Source organism: Notechis scutatus, chromosome 3, assembly GCF_049901735.1.
Source record: "Notechis scutatus isolate UNSWTSFEM ecotype Mainland chromosome 3, rNotScu1.2, whole genome shotgun sequence".
In the NCBI taxonomy this organism is placed as follows: Eukaryota; Metazoa; Chordata; class Lepidosauria; order Squamata; family Elapidae; genus Notechis; species Notechis scutatus.
This window is the reverse complement of record NC_142011.1, coordinates 195,719,324-195,735,882: the sequence shown is the minus strand read 5'-3', so window position 1 is coordinate 195,735,882 and position 16,559 is coordinate 195,719,324. Positions and strand designations below refer to the sequence as shown.

Sequence of the window (16,559 nt, the reverse complement as noted above, 5' to 3'; positions counted from 1 at the left end):
AAAAGGAAGAACTGGCAGACTTATTGAAAATCTAGGTCACAAATAAGATCAAGTACTTGGGGATATACTTGACAGCAAGATGCAGTACACTAAAAGAGAATAATTATATCAAACTTAAACAGCAGATAGCGCTAGATTTGGCGAAATGGGAAAATTTACAACTGTCGTTAATAGGGAGAATATCAACAATCAAGATGAATATATTACCCAGAATTTTATATTTGTTTCAAACAATTCCAATTAGGCTTGGAAGAGACTATTTTGAAGATTTAAATAAAATTGCGTTGAAATATATATGGCAAGGTAAGAAAGCGAGAATAAACTTAAAACTTTTGCAAGATGCTAGAATAAGAGGAGGATTTGGTTTGCCTAATTGGGAGTTGTATTACCAAGCTACAAATTTGATGTGGGTTAAGGAATGGATAACATTAAGAAATACTAGATTGTTAATATTAGAAGGACATGATCTGTTGTTGGGGTGGCATGCTTTTCTATGGTATAAAGGAATTAAAACACAGGGGTACTTTAGAAGACATTATATACGGGAGTCTCTGTGGTTAAACTGGGAGAAGATTAAAAGACAATGTTATTTGAAAATTCCAGTCTGGCTGTCGACTATTGAAGCATTTTCTTATCCTATAATATACAAAAAGGAACAAACAGTTAGATATGGTGAAATATTGAATGAAAAGGGTGAACTTAAATCTATACAAAAACTAGAGGAACAAGGTATAAAGATGAATTGGTTTTCATATGCTAAATACATTCAAGGTATGATAAAGATTCTAAAACAGAAGGTTTCTATGATAAATTGACTGATTTAGATAAGATTTTGACAGGTACTGATGAAAAGGTGATTAAAAATTGTATGGATATTTATTAGAAATTAAACTAGAAGAAGAACAAGTTAAAGAAACTATGATTGCTTGGGGGAAGAATTTTGGATATGGGATTGATCTAGAGAAATGGCAAAAATTGTGGTCTCAAAATTATAAAATGACAATGTCAACAGCATATAAAGAAAATTTGTATAAGATGTTTTACAGGTGGCATTTCCCCCCGACAAGAATAGCAAGAATGTTCAAGAATAAATCCGAAAAATGTTGGAAATGTCATCAGACACCTGGCTCATATTACCATATGTGGTGGACTTGTGCGGATGCTAAAAGATATTGGACTAAAATCCACACGTGGTTGGAAAAAATGGCAAAAAAACATATAGATTTGAAACCAGAGATACTTTTATTGGGAATTCTACCTGAAATATATAGATTTGAAATACTTGATTGTAAATGTATTAACAGCGGCTAGGATTGTATTTGCTAAAAACTGGAAAAATGAGAAAATACCATCACAGGAGGAAATCATTAAGAAAATATTGGAATGTGCTGAAATGAGCAGATTGACATTTGAAATTAGAGAACAAGATGATAAACAATTTTATGAAGTTTTGGATCTTTTCTATCAATGGTTAGACAATAAAGTATAGTAACTAAATATGTAGACTTTTAGAAAATACTAAATATATAAAGATGTATTCTTTTTTTATTATATCTACAAAATGATTTTAGGATAGATTTGGGATGATAATATGAAATTAAGTAAAATATGATTATTTCCTAAAGCATGAATGAATAAAAGTATAGTCAAATGACTGATTAATAATGATACTAATGTATTTAATATTGGATTGAAAATACGAGATCATATACAATGTAATTGTAATTGAAGACTACGAAATGGAAGCACAAAACAATTTGTAAACCAACCGGCACACTGTATGTACATATATAGAAGATGGCCTGATGTTTTTATGTTTTGTTTGTGTATGTTTGTTTTAAAAACCAATAAAAATTTATTAAAAAAAAGAATAGAATAGAATAGAATAGAATAGAATAGAATAGAATAGAATAGAATAGAATAGAATAGAATTCTTTATTGGCCAAGTGACTTATGACCATTTTTCACACTTATGACAGTTATAGCATCCCCGTGGTCACATGATTTGCATTCGGATGTTTGACAATTGACTCAAATTCATGATGATTGCAGGGCCATGTGCTCTGTTGCAATCTTCTAACAAGCAAAGTCAATGGAGAAACCAGATGCATTTAACAATTGTGTTACTAATTTAACAACTGCAGTGATTCACTTAAGAAATGTGGCAAGAATACCCATAAAACGGGGCAAAACTCACTTAACAAATTTCTCACTTAACAACATACATTTTGGGCTCAATTGTGGTCTTAAGTTGAGGACTACCTGTATACAATGGGCTTGGTTTTTATTTCTTCATCTAGCCTACATCTGGATCTCACATCCAATTTTTAGCCAAATCTCCCCTGGTTTAGTTTTTTCACATCAGCTAACCTCATATCACTATTAGACTGGGCCCTTATGTTCATAACACATTATGGTCCAGTACCAAGTCATTTGATACGTTGTTTTAAAGAAATTGAAGCAGCCATGACTGACAACAGGTTCCCCCAAATGTTATCAATCCAGCCCTTGTTGTCTAATTGACGCTCATTTAAATGGAATGAAATGAATGAATAAAAGAAATATATTTGAGCTTAGAAAAAACGCACTTCCCTACAAACACAAAATAAACTGTAGGCAGTTCAGTTCTGTGAACTTTGTCATCATTCTGACACACTGACTGATGAGTCCATTCCAAGACTGGTGCTTTCAGCTTATTCTCTGGGAATAAAATTATCAAGGCAGCCTTTTTTTCAGCTGTAACATTTTCCACCTGTCTAACAGCTTCTCTTGCATATGCTTCTATTTCAAATACCCTATTTCAAATTCTATTTCTAGGCTGCTAATCCTTGACCTTCCTTGACCAATTAAAAATGCATCAGGTACATCACAGCGCAAAGAGATAAATCCTCAAATTTCCAGAAAGAGCAGTTACATAATAAGCAGGGAGATAGGGGTTACCGTATTTGCCGGCGTATAAGACGACTGGGCGTATAAGACGACCCCCAACATTTCCACTCAAAATATAGAGTTTGTTATATACTCGCCGTATAAGACTACCCCTCTTCCACACACCTTCCACTTTTGCACTTTTTTTTTTTTGACGCACTTTTCTGCTTTGGACAATTTTGAAATGAGCTAATCCAATTTTGAACCAAGAATATGCATGTAGCTATGGAGTTTAGAAATGAGTTTTAAAATATTTTTCATTGCTTACCATTAAGCGTAAAATATGTTGTAAATAAAATGAGAACACAGGAAACGTTCTCTTCTCAATACAGCTGATCTCTCTCTCTCTCTCTCTCTCTCTCTCTCTCTCTCACACACACACACACACACACACACACACACACACACAAAAACCCGGACACTGAAAAGGCTGCCAAGGAACAGTATATTCAATGCCTTCTCTTTAATCAAGAAACAAGGAATTCCTTAGAATCTTTTTTTTCCCCAAGTGGCCCTCTTTAAAAAAAAAAAATGGAGGTAACACTTTCATTCAAAAAAGTCTTCCAGTATCTGGAGTCACTCAGACATATTGAAGTGAGGCAGGAGAGTAAGTGAAATTTGAAATGATCCAGCTACCGTTTTCTTCCCCTCCGCCCGAAGGCCATTATCTCCACGTCAAAACGAAGGAGGGGAGGCAAAGAAGCCAAACACGCTAAAAAGGATCTCTTTATTTTCCTACACAAGGTCACACCTACTTTTCCGCATTCAAAGGACAACCTCTCCTCACCACCACCACACACACACACACACTCCAATACCCGCAAACAATGTTCTGGGCATTAATCACCATTGCTACATTAACCTGGTAAATTTATACCCTGCCTCCCCCAGTGTTGCTTTGACGGCAGGATTTCACACAGCGGGCGCTCGCTCGCTCTCTTCTCCGCTCTCCCACCGTTCGCACATGTTGGAAGCACCGTAAAACCTGATAACCCACCCGGGGCTCCCCATCCTTAACCTACAGCCGCCTGCATGCAAAACCTGCGTGCAAAAAGAAAAAAAAAGAAAAAGAAAAGTACGCTGCACGTGAGGATCTTCGAATCCTCTCCTCCCCACACGCTAAGGAAGGAAGAGGGGGAAAGGTTGCGCAGCGCGTGGCGAGTGACACACACACACACACACACACCGCTCCCCCAGCCTCCTCCCGGCTGCAACTCAAGCTCGAAGTGGGAGTCGGAGTCCTCCCGGCGTATAAGGCGACCCCCCACTTGGAGGCATGTTTTTCAGGGCAAAAAGTCGTCTTATACGCCGGCAAATACGGTATTTGTTAGAGGAATCCTGCATTTATTTATTTTTTTTAAGTGCCGCTTTTCTATCCAAAGCCTTTTGGTATAGTGTGTCAATCACTACCAAGTGTGTCGATAACCACAAGGATTACCATGGCTGGTTTGTGCCAAAACCTTTCAACTTAACTTGATACTTTGTGATCTTGTCCAATTCTTTTGTCTTTTATTCTACCATTTCCTGGTATCACCACATCAATTATCCACACTTTCTTCTTTTCAATCACAGTTATATCTGATGTGTTATGAGCCAAGACTTTTATCAATCCATATTTGGAAATCCTACAGTATCTTAACTTGCTAACTTTCTCTGCTTTTCCAACTCTATGTTCCCACAACATTTTCATTACTGGCACATGAATTTTTTTATAGATGTTCCAGTAAATCATTTTGGCAATGGGTTATGTCCACAGTTCAAAAAAGTTAAGAGGATGACCAGGACCAACCAACTTTTTAAACTTTTATTCTTGACTTTTCCTCTAGGAAATCATTTCACTAGCCCCTAATTCCATCACAGTTTAAGTTTAGAACATCCCAAAAAGTTGTTGACATCTCCCTTAAGGAATTTGGGGACTTATGAGCAGTCAAGTTTTGATTTTTTGTCCAATCCAAGTCATTGGAGTTAATATTATATGAGAACCTAATTAGTAGTGGTTTATATGAGAACCTAATTAGTACTGGCTCAATGATATGTCAACCCATTGGTTCTTTGAAGAATCCCAGTTAAAGAGAGTAAGAGATGGAGATTTAGCAGAATGAATCTACCTGTTTCCTTCCGTAATTAATGGCTTTTCAGGAGATGTGGTAGACATCAGAGGCATTGCAATGTCATGTGAATCTCCTTCATGCAACAAAGAGGCACCTTCTTCCTCTTCTCCTTCATGGGTCTTCTTTTTTCCCCTGGCTCCAGATGACACTCCATCAATCACATTTCCAAAGTTCCCTACAGGGACAAAAAACCCCACACAAAACTACTTGTCAGGGTGGCAAAACGAGAAAGATTAAAATGGGATTAGGACTAAAATTAAAAGCCAGAAATTCACTTACCAGACATTTGGTGCTAATGAAAAGGTATCCTAAAGATTTCAAATTCTTAAAATTCTGCAGGATTTCACAGAGCATCTCCCTCCGACAATGCTTAATAGTGTAACTCCCTCAGGTACCCAAAAGCTCAAGAAAAAGGTAGCAAAAGTGTTGTTGTTGTTTAAGAAATCTTATTGTATTTGCATGTCTATGTTTTCAAGTGGATATTCTGGAGTCTCTCTATAACAGCTAGAGTGGCAATCGAAACACAACCTATTGAATTTGATGATACAGACTAACAGAGTTGGGAGGGACCTTGTAGGTCATCTAGCCCAACCCTCCACCAAACACCATTTCTGACAACTGGCAGTACAATCTCTTCTTGAAAGCTTCCAGTGATGAGGCTTCCACAACTTCTGAAGGCAACTTCTGTTCCATTGGTTGATCGTTCTCACTGTCAGAAAATGTCTCTTTATTTCTAGGTTGAATCTCTCCTTGATCACTTTCCATCCATTATTCCTTGTCTGGCCTTCGGGTGCTTTGGAAAGTAGCTTGACCCCTTCCTCTCTGTGGCAGCCCCTCAAATATTGGAATGCTGCTATCATGTCTCCCCTGGTCCTTCTCTTCACTAGACTAGCCATGCCCAGTTCCTATAAATGTTCTTCATATGTTTTAGTCTCTAGTCCCCTCATCATCCTGGTTGCTCTTCTCTGCACTTTTTCTAGAGCCTCAACATCTTTTTTGTAGTGTGGTGACCAAAACTGGAGGCAGTACTCTAGGTGTGGTCTTACTTTATCTTATTAAGATAAATGAAGATAGCAATCTTGATTCCTTGGAACATGAGAACTTTGCAGCAGGTCCAACAATAATTCTTCTTCCTTCAGGGAGTTCTTGAGAGATCTCCTATAGTCCAGGCTTCAGACAGGGATCCTATATGGCAGTGGTCCAGAACCTTTTTTATGCCGCGGCCCGGTACCGGCATCAGCTGGGCGCCGCCATCTTGTTTTGGTGAAAAAGTGCTTCCGGTGAGCTTTCTACCTGGAAAAGCTCACCGGAAGCACTTTTTCATCAAAACAAGATGGCGGCGCCCAGCAAACCAGCGGCCCGGTAGGATTTGTTCCACGGACCGGTACCGGTGGTTGGGGACCCCTGCTATATGGGATCCCTATAACAAATCACCTGTGTGATTCACTATATCCTCAGTCTTGGAAAAATCCCTGTCTATAACTTTCCCCTTGGTATCCTGACAGTTTGGACTACAATCGTTTCAACTCCTTGATCCTATCAAATAATACCCAGTTGAGAAATGCAGTACAGGTAGTCCTTGACTTACAAGAATTCATTTAGTGACCGTTTAAAGCTACAACAACACTGAAAAAAAGTGACATGACTATTTTTCATAGTTATGACCTTTGCAGCATCCCCATGATCCTGTGATCAAAATTCAGATGCTTGGCAACTGGCTCATATTTATGACGGTCGAAGTGTCCCAGGGTCACCTTTTAAGACCTTCTGACAAGCAAAGTCAATGGGGAAACCAGATTCACTTAACAACTCTGTTACTAACATAACAACTGCAGTGATTCACTTAATGAATGTGGCCCCCCAAAACAGGAGGAGGATTCAAAAATCCCAGCAACTGTTTCTCTGCCCAGTTGGGCATGGCCATGGTGGGCATGGCCAACCGGAATTTCCAGGAAATACATTTTTCACCTTCCACAGAGGCTTCCTTTGGGCCTCTGGGAGTCTGGAGGCTTTGTTTGGGCCTCCAGATGGCCTCCCCTGGCTCCAGAGGGCCTCCAGAAGCTGGAAACAGGCCCGTTTCCGGACTTCCGGAACTTCTAGTTCAGCCATTTTTTGCCTTCCCCAGAATCCGGAGGCTTCCTCTCAGCCAGTCTTTGAAAACTTGCAGATTTGCACACAAACCACACACCACCATGCAGAGCAGGAAGCAGGTTTCCATATGACAAGAACGGTATCTTCGCCAAACCCCAAAAACTTTAACTTTAGACTGTCTACTATTGACCTCACCCCTTTCCTGAGAGGACTGTAGGGGACGTGCATAAGCGCACCAACGTGCCTGCCGTCCCTGTCCTATTGTTTCTTTTATATCTTTTTAATTTTTTCTTATATGTATCCATGTATTCATAACTATGTTTTTACTTATACCTATTATCTTGCAAGCAATTGACATAAATAAATAAATAAATAAATAAATAAATAAATAAATAAACAAACAAACAAATAAAATATCCCAACTGGTTTAGGTTAGCACTGGAAGCTTCTGCCTTGCAGTGTTATTTAAAGGTATAAACACACCCACCTAAACACTTCTATCTCCTATCCATGCCCCTAATTATTCCCTTAATCACCCCTTATTCCCATCATCTGGTTTACCTAATAAGTTCACTATTTCCTTCCCTATCACCTATCCATCGCTCATGATTCCTATCTCCTTGTGAGTAAACTAAATAGTTAAACTTCCCCCTCCCCCATTGCCTGTTCCCTCATCACAGTTGACTCAACAGCCGCACAGGCTGTTGTTATCTCTCTCATTTCAGCTTCGGCAGAATCATTAAATTAAGTCCAACAATCCACCAAACACAGACAGGGATTTCCTTTCAAGTTACAGACGACTGAGGATTCCCTCGCACCGTCATGATTCTCCGATGCTGCAGCTGTTGCAACTACCCGGGAGTATCTATCATCGGCAGGGTGCGACTGGCTCCTGCAATTGTGTTGATGGGCTCAGATCATCTATCATCCCTAACGAAGCCCGACACTTCCCTCAGGCCTCTGGAAGGGCAAAAATGGCCTTCCCTGGGCTCTGGAGGGCCTCTGGAAGCCAGAAACAGGCCCGTTTCCAGACTTCCAGAACTTCCGGTTCAGCCCATTTTTCACCTTCCCAGAGCCTCCACGCAGACCCTGCATTTACTTCCATCCAAAATGGGCTGTGTGGAGACTCCTGGGAGGGCAGGGCAGGAGCGGCACGGTCAGGGCCAGCCGGATGATTCAACTACCAGTTCGGCAAACCAGATGTCAATTTCACCTCCGGTTAGCCCAAACCGGGCCGAACAGCTGAATCCCACCCCTGCCCCCCCAAAAGTCGTAAATCTCACTTAACAAATTTCTCACTTAGCAATATAAATTCTAGGCTCAGTTGTGGTCATAAGTCAAGGACTATCTGTACTAGTTAGCATGTAATGGAAAAATCTCTCAATCTTTCTTAAGAAGTTGGAGAAACAGGATAACTCTTAACCACAGTACACAAATACACTCATGAGGTTCTGACACATTCAGCCTCTCCCAAGCCTCATATTTCGGTCAATATTAGACTTAGACTTATTTATCTAAAAGGCTTTCTTCTCTACACCCAAACTGATAATATAGGCTTGTTATCTTGAGATAACAACTGATGTAATTTGAATGAAAGAAGTTTTTTTTTTTCTTGTAATGAAAAGACATGTTGGATTTTCTCCTGAAGTTGGATACTGGCCCTGAAACAAGCAACCTGAGGGAAGAGCAAGATGTGGGTTTTTTTTCGCGGGATTAGTACACACTTTCTAAATTAGGTAAAGCTATTTCAAAGCACAGCCAAATCAAATGGTTAACAGCAACATAAGCCTGGGGAATTTCTATTTGGAATAGAATTTTATACACATACCCACAGATACTTCAAAGCTTATTGGTTTATCTCCAACCTTCCTATCAATCATTGTTGCTTCAAAAAATGCCCCAAAGAGAATGAATTCCTCAAGTTGTTCTTCATGAATCTGATAAAAACATAACAAAGGAAATTTACTTTAAAATGAATTTGTAATAGCTTACACATGAACAGACACCAAGATATTCAACAGAGAATTTAGGCACACTACTGATTTCACATTTGCTATGGGACATATGAAACTGAGCAAAACAGACATGAAAGTCATTTCCACACTGTTTATTTTACTTTAACGGAAAGAAAAAGGAGCAGAAAACTAGTAGGTTTGTAAAAAAAAAAGTTTACTGGCCTCAAGCATAACCTTTATTTTTAATAATGCCTCTGGCCATCGCTAACCCTTCAAAGCCTCTTTAGAAATTAAAATAGTTGGTGACCACAGCCCTGTGCAAATCCAAATGTTTTGTTACTTGCCAAATCCATTATGAAAGTGCCTGTAATAGGTTTTCAAAATTTCCATGTCTCAATTAAATCAGTTCAGTTCTCATCCATCTTTACATAAGAACATAAATCTCAATTTTCAAGTAATCATTGTCAATGATTCAGGCAGAATTTACAAATGCATTTCATTTGAATATGACTGCTGGCATCAGATGGTAAAAGTACTTATTTCATCTTATACCAAAACAAATCCTCAGCAAGCACCAATCTTTGCCCTGATTATTATGCACTGAACATTTTTTTTCTTACAAGCAACTCCATAAAAGATGGCTTTATGGGAAATATATAAAAATGCTGCTACAAGGCTGATTACCAACATAAATTACTGACTTCTTTATTCCTACCTAAGCACATATGGGATGAAATTAACGTTAATTAATGTGTGTGTTAGGATAAAATGTCACCCTGTTTAATTATACTCTTCAGCTCTAAACAATAAACAGTGCAGCGGTCAGAGTACAGAAGCCCCTGGACAAGTTAACAAATTACGTCCATCAGTAAGAACTGGGAGAAGTCATTTTCTCTGACGCTGTAGCCCTTCTCCCTTCCCATCTTCAAAACCTTCTCTAAAAAGCAGAGGATCCTTAAGAACAAGACTTCAAGGCGCAAGGACAGAAAACCCAATCATGTGGATGAAATACATTGCATTTTACACAGGTCTACCAACCATGAGACAGGTTCCATCTTTTCATTACCCATTCACTCATCCTTTTGCCTTGAGCCTTAGTCACAACATTTGCCCTCAAAGGCTGTTGATGTTTTTCCTTAAAAAATGTCTCTGATTTAATATGCAGAGAGATCAGATATAAACATAAGAGCACCAAGGAGATAACAGGGTCCTGACACTTCCTACTATCCCAAGGTTGGTACTGCATATTATTTCAAAGTAGAACACAGAACACAGAATAATTGGAAGGGACCTTGGAGGTCTTCTAGCCCAATTCCCTGCTGAAGTAGGAGACTCTATATTATTCCAACTGTCCAGTCACTTCTTGAAAACTTGCAATGATGGAGCACCACAACTTCTGGAGGTAAGATGTTCCACTGATTAATTGTTTTCAGTGTCAAGAAATTTCTCCTTAATACTAGGTTGGATCTCTCTTTAATGATCATCCATCCATGACTTCTTGTCTTGCCCCTAGATGTTGACACAGGCCCAGTACAAATATAAAGAGATTTAAGAACATATGACTTCTACATGAACCTTCTGTAGTGAGGGTGGCTCCAACAGAGGAAGAATTAAATAGTGCTACAGACCTCTTTCTTGATATTCTCATGCAATGGTTGAATACATGGTGCATAATTAAGCAAATATTTGTTTTAGTCACTAAAAGGTCACATTGGGTTATACTTTCTTCCACCTAGTCCTTTGTTCTGGCTAGTAGAGTAGGATGATCTTTCTCATCTTCAGTAACCTTAGAAAGAGATAATCCTTAATTTTCATATGGTCTCACCACCACCTTCAACAATATTTGATAGTCTTAGTCCTGGCAGGAATGCAGCATATTCCAAGATAGATACTTATTCTCTTGTCATTGATAAAGGGACTATTGAGAAGCATAAGTGCTTAATTATGGTTCAGAACCTATGCTCCATGTTGGCTAGCTTTGAGGGGGTTCACCCAGGGGTGGGCTGCTGGGGGTTCACAGGGGTTTGGGAGAGACCCTAGCTAAGATTCTGTGCAGTTTGGAGAACCCCCAAATCCCACTCCCGGGTGGCCCCATCCACCCACCCGTCCCCACGCAGCCTGCTTTGGATGCAAGTAAGTGCAGGGCACACATGGAGGCTCGGGTGAAAAACAGGCCTTCTGGAAGTTCGGGAAGGCCGGAAATGTGCCCATTTCCAGTTTCCAGAGAGTCTTTGGAGCCCAAGGAGGCAATTTTCGCCCTCCCAGAGGCTCAAGGAAAGCCTCTGGAGCCCGGGGAGGGCAAAAAGCAGTGGTGCAGGAGGCTGACTAGGCCATGCCCACCACGGCCATGCCTACCCAGCAACCGGGCAACCCTTTGCTAAAAATTTTGAAGCCCACCCCTGGGTTCACCTGCCATTATCTCCTTGCGATTCCCTGCCAGAAGGGTCATAAGGTTTTTCTTTGTCATATTATATTCTTTACTTTGAATAGTCTTTGATTGCTGATTTGGGCTATATGATTATGCTATTTTCTTATCCTTCCTCAGAATAAAACCTCAAGAGGTCATATTATGTGATCATTGTTTTTGAACACAAAAGTACCTCTTACCCAACCCTGCTGGAAACTGTAGTGTGTTGAGGAAACAGACAATTCTGAAAAAATGTCCCTGAGAACTACCTTTCAGTAGGAGCTGTGTTATCTAAAACAAGGCCAGACCTACTTCTCAGGATTCATCTAGTAAAGCAGGTCCAGATTTTAATTATTTACCTCAGGGGGCACATCAAAAGCTTCCACTTCCGCATCTGTTGAATTTGTTTTATCTGAAGAGGAAGGTGACTTGCCATCTTCTGCCCCTTTGTCTTTTCCAGTCCCTTTTGAACTTTTAGAATCTTTGTCCTTTGATGGATGCTTCATATCCTTGATGATCTTTGAGAACTTTGATTCATGGGCTGCACCAGAGAGGATTTCCACTGCAAGCTCAATTAGGAGACGTCCCCTAAAAGAGACACCTTCCCCATAACCTTCGTTGAGCTCCTGGTAGTCATCCATCAAGCTGTGGTTTCTGGGTGCACCATAAAGATTGATCCAAGCCGGCCCAAAAGTAGGCAGAAAACCTGAAAAAAAAAAGAGAGAGACGTTCCACAAAATGAAGCCTAATAAAGCATGAGAAAAACAAAGATTCCCAACACAAATAGGCATGTTTAGTTGCGTGCCAAATAAACTTTTGAGTTGGCACAGTGGCTCGCTGCTTGTCTTATAAATTCATAAATTCATTATTTGCTAGTAAATTTACACAAATAAATTAAAGGCTTGACTAGAAGCTATAGGTGACTTTTATATAATTGTAAATGAATGGTGCGTGCTTGCTTTATTTGTGCCTTATCCAATTAAGGAAAACAAGACAGTTTGATTTCCATGAAAAGAAATTCCAGTAAAGGCAGTCTGCTTGGAAACTAAGTTCTTGGATAGCTTTTCTACAATTTTAGATATGTGTACTGTACAGTGGTGGGATTCAATTTTTTTTACTACCGGTTCTGTGGGCATGGCTTGGTGGGCATGGCAGGGGAAGGATATTGTAAAATCTCCAGTCAGAGGTGGTATTTGCCGGTTCTCCAAACTACTCAAAATTTCTGCTACCGGTTCTCTAGAACTGGTCAGAACCTGCTGAATACCATCTCTGGTACTGTAGCGAACTAAAATGACAAGAAGTGCATTGTATTTGGGTACCATCTTTTTTTTCCTCCAGTGGAAAAGTGAGGGTATGACTGTGTTGGGCAATCCAATCTATCCTGTAAAAAGAAATTATATATTCTTTAACTACAATCTGGGTCCTCATTTTACCAACCTCAGAAGGATGGAAGGCGGAGTCAACCTTGAGCTGGTCAGGCTTGAACTCCTGGCAGGGGCAGAGTTATTCTGTAATACTGCATTCTAACAACCACGCCATCACAGCTCAAGAAACACAAAAGTTATCAATAAAGGAGAATTTTTGTAGCTCAGAGTTGAAAGGAGGGGTGCTTGGTGCTGTCTGAACTTGTTTGTTTTCTTGCAGACATTTCATTACCCAAACTAGGTATCATCATCAGTGCTAGTAAGGAGTGCAGCTTGTGGTGGCCCAGGGCGTGGCACAAAGGCAACACAGACAGATAATCAATAGGAGTCCCTTTATTAGCTACAACTTTGCCCCCAATGTCCTGGTTACCTTCTGGCTGGAGAAAAACTCTTTCAGGAACAGCCTTTGGCTGCAGAGAATCAAGTCCAAAACATGGTCAACAAAAACTGTAACCATAAGTCTAATCAAGGCAGAATGAGGTAATTATTCCAACAGGGCAGGAGCAAGAATTTCAGATGTGAAGGTACAACAATAACTCAACACAGTTGGGAGGATGCCAGAACACAGACAAGCAAAGTCAACACAAGATAAACTCAAGTTTGCTCCCAGCAGCTGCTGCACTCAGCTTGCATCTCTTTTAAATTCTCATTGCCAGGTGTGGCTAATGAAGGGAATCAGGGTCCTTTCTTCCCCTGTAAGCCATGCAACCCATGTTGCTCTCTTCTCCATACCTCCATGCGTGCCCAAGGATGAAGAGTGGGTGGGCTTGGGTCTTCCTCTGAACTCCCTCTCCCTTGGTCTACTTCTCTCCTGCTCTGCCCAGACGGACTTTGCCCTTCCCCAGTTTCCTTCCCAGCCAATGGAGCCACACTCCCACTCCCTGTCAGCTGTTCGTCTTCCTCCTTGGATCAGATTCTGACAGGGGCATGACAGTTTGCTGTCAGTTTATATTCTAGTGGCTTGCCTGTCAGTGTTGGTGGGGTGATCTTAGGGATTCTGTTTGCTGTTTGTTTCTTTGGCAGTTTCTTGATTGGGGTATTGTTTATTTGATTGTTGGTCTGATGTAAGCTTGGAGTTCATCTATGCTGATCTTGATGGCTGATTTGTCAGAGTCCCAGGCTTCTAGAAATTTTCTCAATTGAAACTAAGGTGTGCTAATTCTCTTTTTTTGTAAGTCTCCATTTATGGAATTTGGAAAATCTGAATGTACAAATTTCCTGCTGTCACTTTTAACTGCTTGATCTATTATGGTAGGTCCACTCTTAAGTTTCTTTCTCTAAACATTAAGCCACTGGGGGCTCCTGTTTCTCTTATTCTGACTGTTTCCTAGGCAGCATCTCTTCCCCTCATTCCCCAAGATTATTCACAGTTTCATCACACCTCTACATCCTGAGTTTGTTTTTTAACCAGAGAAGTATTTGTCCCTTTACCTTTATCACCATCCTGCTCATTTGAGATCTTCTTCAGGTCTATCATATGAGTTGCCAAAGCCACATCATTCATGCTGCCTTCGTCCCATACTTGGATTTTGAGTCTCCGGCACAATGGGGGAAACATTTCTTTAAAGACAACCTGTTCATGCCACACAGGATCCGCACAGTTTTTTTGCACTGTGGTTCGCCCCTAAAACAAAAGAGACAGGTTAAAGGAGGTCATCACCAAACATCCATTCTACTCTAGCTGGGAACAATACTCTCTAATGCAGTGGTCCCCAATCTTTGTGACTTGGCAGCCTGTCCGAGGGGTAGAGGGGAACTAGGCTGTGCAAGCAATGGAACGGTGCACATATGTACACACAGCTCAACTTGGGCAAGTGGCAGGCTGTTGAAGTAATTCCCCGTTAGGAGAATGAGCGCATACAGGGAGACGTATTTGAGAGAAGTGTTTGAATAATACACACACAGAACACAGATACACTGTACAGTAAATGTAGGTTTTTACTTCCAGAAAGGTTTAAGCAAAGTTCAAAATAGGCAGTCCAAAGTCATTCACAGGTAAGGCAGTCCGTTTTTAGTCCAGGGATAATCCAATAACAAATTCCAGTGTCAAAATCAGTTCAGTATCAGACTTACATCAAATCCAGAAATAGCAGTCAATTAGGAAAAATGGAACGGCAATACTCTCCAACAGAAGGAAACAGACTTACTCAAACTCTCTTCTGAGACTAAGACTAAAACAACCCAGGTTTCTGGCTCCATCTTATGGCCGTTTGAGTAACCACACCCAATTGCAGTTTTTAGCATTCCCTTAAAGAGGCAGTATTAAAATGTCTATCCTGGTTTATATATTTCTAACCCAAATAGCTGTTAGGTGACTTATATTCCTAACACAGGCTGTGGGCAGGCTCATACGTGCCCAGATCAATGTGTGTAAGATGAGCTGTGCACCACGCATGTACACGCCCACTGGCCTGCCATTCACAAATTACATCTGCTCATGTGACCTGGTTCCGAATAAGCCGTGGCCCCATAGTTGGCCACAGCCCAGGGTTGAGGATCCCTGCTCTAACATAGAACTCCTTCCTTCCTTCCTTCCTTCCTTCCTTCCTTCCTTCCTTCCTTCCTTCCTTCCTTCCTTCCTTCCTTCCTTCCTTCCTTCCTTCCTTCCTTCCTTCCTTCTGATATTCATGAGAAATAGTACTAAACCCCAGTGCTCTTCTACCCACAGGTAGAAATCTACACGGGATCCTACTGAGAGTGATGAAGAAGGAAATATGGTATAAGTCCTGAAAGATGAAGACAGCTGTAGCTTTTGTACAAATAGGAGAGGCATTTTTGGTACAACCTTCCTTACATTCTATAGCAATGCTCTCCCTCTTTTTGCAGAACTGAATCCTGAAATAATTGTTGTGCAAGCAAATGTCTTAGTTTTCTAGGAAGTTCACAAGAGTTATCTGCTAAACTTTCATTAAACAAAGTGAAAAAGAAAGAGGGGAAAGCAATCAGGACAATGCCTTCATCACCACATGGTTGAACTACTGCAAAGTGCTCTTGATGGAGCAGCTGTTGAAGACAAGTCAAAGTTGGAACTGGAACAGGATACAGCAGATGACACTCATTCTGAGATTGCTGGAGCTGTGGCCAAGAGGCTACCAGGACCAATTATTATTATTGCAAATAAAGCCTATACAGCAGAGCACCAGGATGTATCAGGAGTCACATGGACTGTATCTGTCCAGTCTGAATACTTAGGTAGGATCTGTTGAGGGTCCCATCCCCATTGTTGAGGTTCATTTGGCCCCAAACCTTCTGTAATTCCAGAAATTCTGTAAACCACTTGTTTCATAGAATCAGATGAAGTGTTAAAACTTCATCTAATCCAACCCCTTGTTCACTGCAGTATCTAGTACACTGGTGGAGCACGATGGTTCCTTTATGACTTGTGGACTTCAACTCCCAGAATTCCTGAGCCAGCATGGAATCATGAATTCTCACGATGAATGGAATCATGATTCAATTTATCAACCCAGCTGGCTCAGGAATTCTGGGAGTAGAAGTCCACAAGTCATAAAGAGGCCATAGTTCCCCACCTCCGATCTAAGTAGATTAGTAAAACATTTCTGAGAGATTCAGCCTCATTTGAATGGGCACTTAGCCTACAGTAAGATTAGTTATTATGTTGATTAATACTGACATAAATACA

At 40.5% G+C, this 16,559-nt stretch overlaps 1 protein-coding gene across 2 annotated transcripts in view; it reads right to left on the bottom strand.

Annotated features, from left to right (window-relative positions):
- The window catches only part of FER1L6 (fer-1 like family member 6), a 105,581-nt gene that overhangs the window by 67,682 nt on the left and 21,340 nt on the right, over window positions 1-16,559 (bottom strand). For both annotated transcript variants that reach the window (XM_087962165.1, XM_087962166.1), the window contains exons 10-13: window positions 14,348-14,540; window positions 11,852-12,198; window positions 8,959-9,067; window positions 5,037-5,214 (exon numbers count right to left, since the gene is read on the bottom strand). In XM_087962165.1, coding sequence (XP_087818291.1) covers window positions 5,037-5,214; window positions 8,959-9,067; window positions 11,852-12,198; window positions 14,348-14,540 — 827 coding nt within the window. The remainder of the gene's footprint in view (window positions 1-5,036; window positions 5,215-8,958; window positions 9,068-11,851; window positions 12,199-14,347; window positions 14,541-16,559) is intronic.